The sequence below is a fragment of the Antedon mediterranea genome, chromosome 9 (assembly GCF_964355755.1).
Source record: "Antedon mediterranea chromosome 9, ecAntMedi1.1, whole genome shotgun sequence".
Lineage (NCBI taxonomy): Eukaryota > Metazoa > Echinodermata > Crinoidea > Comatulida > Antedonidae > Antedon > Antedon mediterranea.
The window spans coordinates 12248809-12259521 of NC_092678.1; the positions used below are offsets into that span (position 1 = coordinate 12248809).

Below are 10713 nucleotides of genomic sequence, written 5' to 3' on the forward strand. Positions count from 1 at the left end.
GTTCTATAATAATTTTAACGAAATTTCCAATCTGTCAACAACCTACTTCATCAATTTAAACCCAGTCAAAATAATGAAAATGTGTATAGCATCAAAATCCATGATACAAAAGGAGTCGTCTACATTGTATAATCTACACTGTTATTCACTGTTAGGTATTTGTACTTCATTTACGAAATAAACGAAATGATAGCCTACTTTAGGTCTAAACTTACAGCAACAATTTGGTCATAGTGTGCCATGCTCTTTGGACTCTATATGAAAGAAAGAATGAAAAGTGATATCTGTTTAATAATATAACATGGTTAGCAAAATAGCTAAGCCGGGAGCTAAGCAACAGATTCGTTGTATTTATTCTCGTATACTATTTTTTACAGTTATTTTAAACATTTTCTTTCATAAGGTAATGACGTTCTCTCATCTTTAAATATGAGTTTGCCAACATTCTTAAACATTTTTGCATTTCTGCTATATTCTTCAACATTTCTGGTAGCCATCCAAGCATCAAACAATGATGTGTTACTTGAATTTAAACCTCGTGAAAATGAAGATCTGTACCATGTCAAAATCCATAGTACAACAAGAGATATCTACATAGGAACCTACAACTCACTGTACAGACTGTCAGAGGATTTTACTATTATTTATAGTATTTCATGTTCATCAGGTGATTGCAATAATATCAATAAGATATTAGAAATTGATTATGATCATGATAGATTGATCACGTGTGGGGGAGGAAACAACGGAAGATGTGAAAGAAGATCTCTTGTGGATTTAACTTTAGATGGAAGTAATTTAGTTGATGGAATAGCAAGTGAACTGTCTGCAGTTGGAATCATTGCACCTGGTGTGTTGGATGATGATACACGTAGTTCAGGTTATATTATCAAACGGAATGTTTTATACGTGTCATCTGGACATACATCATTGGATCCATTAGAGTATTCCTACATGTATGTTAATGCTAGAAGACGTCTTGATACTGATGTACTATTTGGACTCACCAGCCCTGCTTTTAATGCTATCACACCATCTTACAATAAACCTATACATGCTAAAACAGCATTTGATTATGAAGGATACATTTACTTTGTTGCATTTAGACCTAATGATACTGATTACTTTCATTCGCGACTGAGTCGTGTTTGTCAAGAAAACTCTTTTGACACATTTTCTGAGACCTACATTCGATGTGTTTTTAATAATGTTGATTACAACTTGGTACAAGCCATGTCTGTTGGTCCTGTAGGATCTGAGTTAGCTACTTCACTAGGCCTACAAGCTGGAGATAATGTCTTGTATGGAGTATTTGCTAAAGGTGATGGAAGTGGAGTTGCAACTGGACAATCTGCATTGTGTATTTACAAGTGGAATGATATTGAAGATGCATTCTTCAAAGCTTTAAATGGATGTTTAACCTTCGTTAATGATGTTCATAGACTAGACTATACTGAAGAAGCTGATTGTTCCAAACATGTAGGACATTTTTTATTTGTTTTTCAATTACTGTAAATTATCAGTATTATTGATAAACTTTTCAAAGTCTAATTTACCATTCAGGAAATTACATTGAGTTCATAGTTAATTATGGACCAGTATCATAATCATAATACTATAATTTGTTTGTTTTTGGCAAAATTGTGGTTCTAAATTTGTTTGTTCCAAAATATGTGTTGTCTTCATGAAGTTTTCTGCTTATTAAATTAAGGCCATTAAACAATTTACTTTACAGTACACGGTGATGGTAGCAATGTGACTATAGAAATAACTGACTGAATTATGTTATTTTTGCTACAGTTGTATTAGGAGTTTTAATTTATGTTTTATTATTCCAGCTTCTGTAAAGTTTTAACTTTACAAACGCTGGAATAATAACAAAAATGTGGTTTTATCAACTGTAAATACTAATACTTGTTATAACAAAGATGCTTAGTTTGCCTGCTGAGGAAGTTGAGGAATTGATGTGTCCCCCAAATGATGGTAAGGATTTGCGCAGAGTTTATTCCCAAGGTACCTACACAGAAGCAGCAGTATCAGAGGCGTTGCTAACAGTTAATGATAAAATACTAACATCAGTTACTACAGCAATTGAAGAGAATCGAACAATAGTATTTATAGGAACAGATAATGGACAACTTAGTAAGGTTAGTATGAAATTAGTATTGTAGTTTACAATGGTTTTTATAAAAACTACTATATGAATTTATTATCAATTTAGAAAAACCTGAAAGACTGGTGATAATGAGTAAGATAAGGTACAGAGACATGACATATTTGTCAGCAACAAGACTGGTGATAATGAGTAAGATAAGGTACAGAGACATGACATATTTGTCAGCAACAAGACTGGTGATAATGAGTAAGATAAGGTACAGAGACATGACATATTTGTCAGCAACATTAATACACAGGTTGTTCTACTAAACTAGCACTCTGTTACTAATTTTGGCTAGTTTTAACACTGCTTAATATGTAGAAATATGTTTGAATGAACTATGTCTTAAATTGATTACATGTTATGTTTTCTTCCAATTTTTAAGGCCGAGTTAACCAACAAAACCTCATGTAGAGTGTATGAAACTGTTACCATAGATACAGGTCAAGAGGTCAGATCAGACACTTTTATAGATGAAACATCTGATTATATAATAGCACTCACAGCTAAAAAGGTAAGTAATTGTTTTATATTTCTTTTGTTATAAAGACTATCATCATCATCAGCATAATTCCAGCCATTGTCAGTCCACTGTAGGACAAAATCCTCTCCCAGCTGAACCTATCTTTCTTGTCCTGTGCAGATCTCATCCCATCCAAGATTTTCCAGCAAATAGTGCCATCTCATTTTTCTAATTGGTCATTCTTGAAGTTCATTCCGTAATACGTAATAAGTTCTGTGTATCTGCCCATCTTAATTTTAAAAATACTTGTTGCATAATGTTTTTAGCCCTATAGAAGGCATTTTTAAAAATTCAATTTAAACCTCTTCAGATTTTTAATCCGTTTATAATGTTTTCATTATCCTTTACAATTATCATTCAATTGTATCCTAAGAACATTGTAATGGTAAATTTAAGTTTTAAAGTTTCTTGTACTTTTTATTGTTTTAGTTGTTGATTATGTTTCATAATATTTTTTTATTTTTTTATAATTATCACATTGCCTTTTATTAGTTGATCAAGTTACAAGTTGCAAACTGCAGTCAGTTTATCACATGTGATGAGTGTATTAGTAGACTAAGTCAACTAGATGCAGATCCTTATTGTGGATGGTGTACATTATACAAAAAGTAAAATTCCAAAATATTATTTTAACTTGTATCATGGGCTAAAAGTCTTTTACTAATGCATTTTACAAATTATTTAGATAATTTTTTTATAGCTTTTCTGATATTTTTCCAAAATGATAAATTATGAAAATTAATGTTAGAAATTAGTTTACTGTACAGTCTATAAGCTAAGCTAATATTAAATGTTCTAGTGCTGATGGAACTATACGCTTGTCTTTTTTGTTTTTAGATGTACCAGATTTAAAGAATGCCAACAGTCTCCCTGGTTGCCAAGCAACAGTACCCAATGCGTAGAGATTAGAAGTGTTGAACCACCTTTTATTGCTAAAAAATTTGAAAATATCAACGTGAGTTGTGAAGAACAATTTATTATATGTATGAATGTATGTATGTATTTACTTTGGTGCGTTTGCGTATGTATGTTTGTATGTATAATGTTATCCTTTGTTACAATTCTTTTCACCTTTGCCCGAAACATGTCGTACAAATAAACTTATATTGAGTGCAGTTTTAACATATTTGATCTTGATTTTTTTCTACGTCCTGCCTATGCAGCTCTTTGATTTATATGTATGTATATATATAAACATATCAGGCAAAGAACATTAATCCTAAACCGCCCGGTGATATACTGAAATTTAATCAATTAATTTGAAATGATAAAGATGAGGAAATCTGTTAGAATGAGAAAAAGTCTCCCCAACCGAGACTAGAACTCGGACCGTCTGCTTGATATGCAGCTGTCCTAACTATTAGACCACTGGGGCTTTCATGGTATTGTTCAAACTCGATTGGACAGCACTAGTCCCTCAGTTGTACGCACGCTCAGCAGAGATAAAATTGATACGCCCTCATCTTTCAGTATTTTTATTCACGAGGCGGGATCTCCGAAGAGATACTTTTATATATATAAACGTAACACATCAGGCAAAGAACATTAATTCTAAACCGCCCGGTGATATACTGAAATTTAATTAATTAATTTGAAACGATAAAGATGAGGAAATCTGTGAGAATGAGAAAAAGTCGCCCCAACCGGACTCGAACTCGGACCGTCTGCTTGATATGCAGCTGTCCTAACCATTAGACCACTGGGGCTTTCATGGTATTGTTCAAACTCGATTGGATAGCGACTCTTTAACATTCTCGGCGTGGTACGGTGGAACAGTACTAGTCCCTCAGTTGTACGCACGCGCACCAGAGATCAAATTGATACGCCCTTATCTTTCAGTATTTTTATTCACAATGCGGGATCTCCGAAGAGATACTTTTATATATATAACATTAATTCTAAACCGACCGGTGATATACTGATATTTAATTAATTAATTTGAAACGATAAAGATCGGTACCTTCTGCTTGAACAAGTGCTGTTCCGCCGTACCACTAACGCTAACGATCGAACTTAAGCACTACTAAGCAAACCATGCATATTCTCAAATTAGCACATGTTCGACCATTGTAGACTCAAAACTGGCTGAAGATCGAGTGTACTGTAATATAATGATATACTTTTATAATTAAGAAATTGACCTTTGTATCAGAATTCAAATAAGTTCACAAACTTGACCAGATGTTTTAATGACCATTTAGTTTATAATAGAATCCCTAAAGAAAACACTTAGCTTAACTTTGTGACTGTTCCCATCGTAAAACAATTAGATATTGACAGTTTTTAGCAGAGATTCGACAGGGCCAATTCATCATTGTAACCTCCCCAGATAAGATCAATCACTCCCACTTAAACACCCCTGGACCAACTTAGGACCAATCGTTACCCTCACAGATGACGTAGTGACATATGCAAATGAACCGAAGCCAAGATACCCCCAAGTTTCAGAAGAGCCCAGACACACCTTACAGCTACCTCACGGAGCACACACCTTACAGCCACCTCACGGAGCACACACCTCACAGCCACTTCTCCAGAAGCAGACCTACACACTTCACATCTCACCGACAGTATCACTGATCCTCCGTTCCTTATCCTTAGTCAGTTAGTTAGCTGTATCATTATTATCGTATCAAGTATTATACTGAATAAACAATATATGTGTTACGACAGTTAAGCGAGTAAGAGTCTTAGTACCTCAACACAACACTATATTACAGTACATCTGGCTTGTGATGCTTGTTCACAAAGGGAACAGTTATTTAATAACAAGTTTTAATATGTATGCAACTCCAATAAACAGATAGCTTAAATGTTTTTATTCATAGATTTCTCTAACTGTTGAGCAACTTCCTCCTTTAAACATCAACCAAAATTATAATTGTAAATTTGGTGACTTTCAATCATCTGCAATAAAAAATGGAGAAACATTGACTTGTAATTCACCGCCTTTATCACATGTGCCACAAATACCAACCAGGCAAGGTGAGTTAAACATTATGCTAATATGCTTTACTTTCTGTTTTATTGTTCTTTATTTAATGTAACTGTAGCAGCAGTGGCTGGTATTTCACACATGGTATGCATTCTTCTCCGTAGGAAGTGTATACTATTTAATAGCTCATAAGGAAATAGGTTTTTGTACACACTATGAAGTATCATGCACTCACTACTCTACATTATCAACAAAGGGGATCCCCCAAAGTGACCCTTGTTTCAACCTAGTGATATCTTAAGCTATGTCTACACTATCAAACTAGATTAACAAAACAAATATGGTAGTGATATCACATCATTGTCTCCATATATGGGCACATCACATTTTTTGGAAGTCATTTGCACCAAGTATTTAAACCTATCTCCCTCTGGAAAAGAAAGTAATTAAATATTGCATTGAGGTTTTTTGTAGAGATTTTTGTATTTAATTTTCAATTATTTTGTATTTATCCATGAAATGCATTTGAAACTAGAGGGTACTCCGAGAGTACAAACCTCCGCCTACTGTAAAATTCCCCTACATAAAATTCCCCCTGAATATATTTTTTTTACATTTTTTTTTATTAGTTCTAAGTGTAAATATGTTAACTGCACACTACAAAGTTGTGGATGACAGTGTGGTGTAATGGTTATGTGTCCAGCCTCTCACAGTTGAGATCGCTGGTTCAAGTCCCACTGAGGGTTTTTTTTTTTATTATTATTTTTTTTTTTTTTGTGGACCTTGATCTTTGACCCTGACCCTTCAAAATTTAACCACAATTATATGATGTGTCATTGATCATTGTGGCTAAGTTTGGTGAGAATCGGATCAAAACTGTGGTCTCTAGGCAGTAAAATAGTTTTTTGTTAGTTGTGACCTTGACCTATGACCTTTCCCCCTCAAATTCGAACTCGTCCGAGCTTTTTGGCCATAGATCATTGTGTCCAAATTTGGTTAGAATCGGATAAAAACTGTGGCCTCCAGGCTGTTCACAGACACACACACAAACACACAAACACACAAACACACAAACACACACACAAACATACAGGGGTGAAAACATAACCTCCTTGGCGGAGGTAATTAAGGCATAGGCCTACACAGTAGCTAACCTTTAAATAATTTGTTTACAGCCTTTGTAGATGTTATTTTATCAGTTCACTCATCCGTAACTGATGTTGATTTTGTTTCCACTGAATTCACATTCTTTGACTGCAGTGCCATTACGTCGTAAGTACTGATTGTTCTGACTGAATTTTTTTATAAGCATGTGTAATAAATAAACATTTTAAAAATATTTTAAATTTCACTACTTTAACTATCAAATTTGTGACACATTATTTTAAGAAAATTAATGTTTATTTAGTTTCTACTGTACCAGGATATAATGTACATAAACTGTAATCTGTAAGTATAGGAAATAAATAATACAATATTGATAATATTGTTGTAATGGGACAGTTGTAATTTTATAATATATAGATGGTACTGTACAAAGCATACGAGATTGGTTCCTTAAATTTCAAATATATTTTGGATTGTGAACATAACAAATATTGATAGCTGTGAGGGAATTAATAAACAGAGTCAAATATTTAAAACCATAATATGTCAACACTTAATTATCATTCTTTATTCTTCCGTATTTGAAATCAGATATACAATATCTCATTGAAGTTAACCAATAAAACTTAGTTTTAAGACAGTTTTGCCACAAGGAACTATCAACTCGTCAGTTCTGGGTTGTGTTTAGTTTATTTGTATTACATTAGGCCCTATTTATAATCAAATAAAAGAAAGTCCCCTTAATCGACTTGAGTTTGTAAGGCAATGACATACTATTTTTAATCATCTTTATTCTTATAATTTGTAATTATTTTTTGAAAATTAAAATACTATCAATCAGGCTCTTGGGTTGGTCCAACATTTCTAGAAAATCTAGAAAATTCTTAATTAAACTTGTCAGCTTCTCTTATTTGTGTTTGCTGTCACTGAAACCAGAACTGTAAACCTTATCTATTATTTGTTTGTTGAAAAACAAATATGTGAAACTGAATGAATTGGACTCTTAAAATTGAGAAGAATATAAACTTCATCAAACTGTGATGCATTGGCACTGGTCAGGCCATTACCTCTACAATCTACAAAATACATTTGTGCTCAGAATTGTTAAATAAATACAATAGATCATTATGTTAATTCAGCGATTTTGAGACCCTAGGTGTTCCTTTTGTAAGGGTGTTAAACAATAATGCCCATCGTTTTACGTTTTATGTCCCCTGAGGAGTGGAAAAATGATGAACTATTCGATATAATTATTATCTTTATTAGAATAAAAACATCTTTATATCGGTGGCATGCGTGTCAAACGGTTATATTACATAAGATAATGATTGGCACATTTGTAGTGCAAAATAAATACATGGTGTTTTACTTTTAACAATATTGTTTTGATTTTATTCTCAATACTGTAGTTGTTCTGAATGTGTTTCAAGTTTTACTTGTGATTGGTGTGTCTATGACAACAAATGTACCCATAATGCATCAACATTCTGCACAGCAGACGACAACATTATTTTGAATGGAAATGTAAGTAATACTTGTTTTCTTTTTTTTGTGCTGTATAATCAAATGGAACTTGTATTGCTCAAATAAGCACTTTTCGAGACAACATGGTTTTGGCTAATTGTTTTTGGAAGGGCTTGGTAAGGTGCAAATTGTTGTAGTAATGTTTGCTACCACGGTTCAGTAACAGTTTACATTTGATCTTCTACTGTTATCAGTGTGAAGAACAAACAGACAAATAACTATTTTTTGTAATTATTGAATTCAAAATGTTTAATGGCAGTATTGTTATAATATCACTTATAAGCTATTGTTTAAATATGTAGGCAGCATCACCACCAAATGGGTTTCAAGGTCAAGGGTCATGTCCACAAATTTATCAACCAAATGAGGAACTTATTCATGCAAATATACGGAAAGAAGTCATAATACCAATTAAAAATGTACCAAATGCAACAAAGGTAAATATTTAAAGTTTTTTTTTTTTCTCTTTCGTGGGGGTCACCCACATTTATTCATTCCTTTTACAAATATATATTATATAACATACATACATTTTCGTAAAAATATAAAACAATAAAATTCAATATAGTAGTTAAAAAGGCACTATATCTATACATGTAGGCCTACATAAAATCGATGGAGTAAAAGTATGCTTTAAAAATGTACATTTTATGTTTATTGCAAGTTATAGTAAAAGTACGACTATTTATCATTTAAATTTACTTTATATTAAGAAATGTATTAAAAATTAGCTGTTTCTTTTATTATATTTTAAATCAGTACTCACAATTTGTATGTTTCCTTTTTTCTTTTGACCTTATATTACATCCATTACAATATATACACCCATACACACATTAATAGACCTATTTACATTTACGAATCAGTTTAATATAGTTATTATACACACATTATATGCTACCTTTTATGTTTTGGCCTTGTATAACATTTGTTTCATTCCACTATTTCAAAACGTTAAAGTTCTGTTCTTACTATGTTGCCCATTTACATTTGTTTGTTTACTTATATGTTTGACCGTGTGTTTCAGTCTATGTTTTACCCTAATACATTTATTTCTAGCATGTATTAGTTTTAGTATAGGCCTAGGTTTGTTAGTTTTATAATATATGGCTTTATTATAGGTATGACCTTATGTTTAGCATTATTTCATATATAGAATATTATCATAGCAGATGTACGTGTTACAATTATGTGTTCCGCCTAAACTTAATTCAATTGATTTATTACATTCTTACATAACTTTATAGCTATTAGTACAGTTTTAATTTTCCATCATATGAATGTTTATATAATATATACACTACAGCTTGTACTAGTTTTATATTTTTCTTATTTTATAAATTCTAATAATTTAATTTTAACATCATTCCATTTTATAACTGATTTATACTGATTACATGCGTATTCATTTTCTATAAGATTTTTTAATTCAAACTTAAACATATTCAAGATACTTTTTGATTCGTTACCCATAATGTTATCTAATAAACAAAGACTTATGCGGGATTTGTAGATACAAAACGTAAAGATAGATGTTAGTTCATTTTACAAGTTTATCTTTGGAATCAGTAACTATATCAAACCAATGTATTGGAGTTTCATTAGGAAAGCATTCAATAATAAGATTATTGAATTTTCTCCAAACTGGCTTAATCACTTTACACTTAAGTAACATATGTTCTTCGTTTTCTATCACATTCTTACATCTATCGCAAATATTAGTTTTAGACAATTTCCAAATATGTAATCTTTTATTACAAACAAGTATGCGATGTAAAAGTTTAAAATTGAATTGCGCAACTTTTACCATTATGTTTCATATCTTTGACTTTATTATTCAATATTTTGTTCCATACCATAATCTTATTTAAAAACTCTGTTTCCCATTTTACCTGGGAGATTGGCACTGTCTTTAATTCAATTATAAACGTATCATAAAAACCTGTTTTAACATTTGATTTGAATAATTCATTTTTAATATCAACATTAACTTGTTCTTTCTCTATTCTATGTCGTGCCAATACTTCCTTCCATTCAATAGGAATAGCATTCATGAGTATTCTATTATCCCATTATGCTTTACTAATAACGTGGGAATTAAATCTTTAAGACTTACAATTGTGTTATTGAACAAAATGTCACCAATTGTTTTATAGCCCGACTTTAACCAATCTTTGAAGTATAAATACTCTCCGTCTGACAGTATATGTTTATTTTCCCACAAGGTTTGAGATTTAATTTTCTGTACATTTTGAGGATCTAACATTTCAATATTATTTATTTTCACAATTGCATTAATCATATTTAAATAAAATTCAGGCATAATTTGTAATTGTTTATGCTCTTCAAAATTAAGCTTACTTATCTCTAATGTACATTCTATAGGGTACATGTAATATTTTGGAATACATTTCCAATTGCCTGGGTCTGGGCTAAAGCCGAATTTCCACTAGGTGAATTTGTTCG

At 31.8% G+C, this 10713-nt stretch overlaps 1 protein-coding gene across 1 annotated transcript; it reads left to right on the forward strand.

The window, feature by feature from the left end:
* The first annotated feature begins 429 nt into the window (after nucleotides 1–429).
* Nucleotides 430–8696, forward strand: LOC140058169 (plexin-B-like). Its single transcript, XM_072103728.1, has 9 exons — nucleotides 430–1479; nucleotides 1929–2147; nucleotides 2544–2672; nucleotides 3174–3289; nucleotides 3519–3636; nucleotides 5510–5666; nucleotides 6792–6888; nucleotides 8133–8247; nucleotides 8550–8696. Exons 1-9 carry the CDS (start codon nucleotides 430–432, stop codon nucleotides 8694–8696), a joined length of 2148 nt encoding a protein of 715 aa, XP_071959829.1.
* Nucleotides 8697–10713: the final 2017 nt, after the last annotated feature.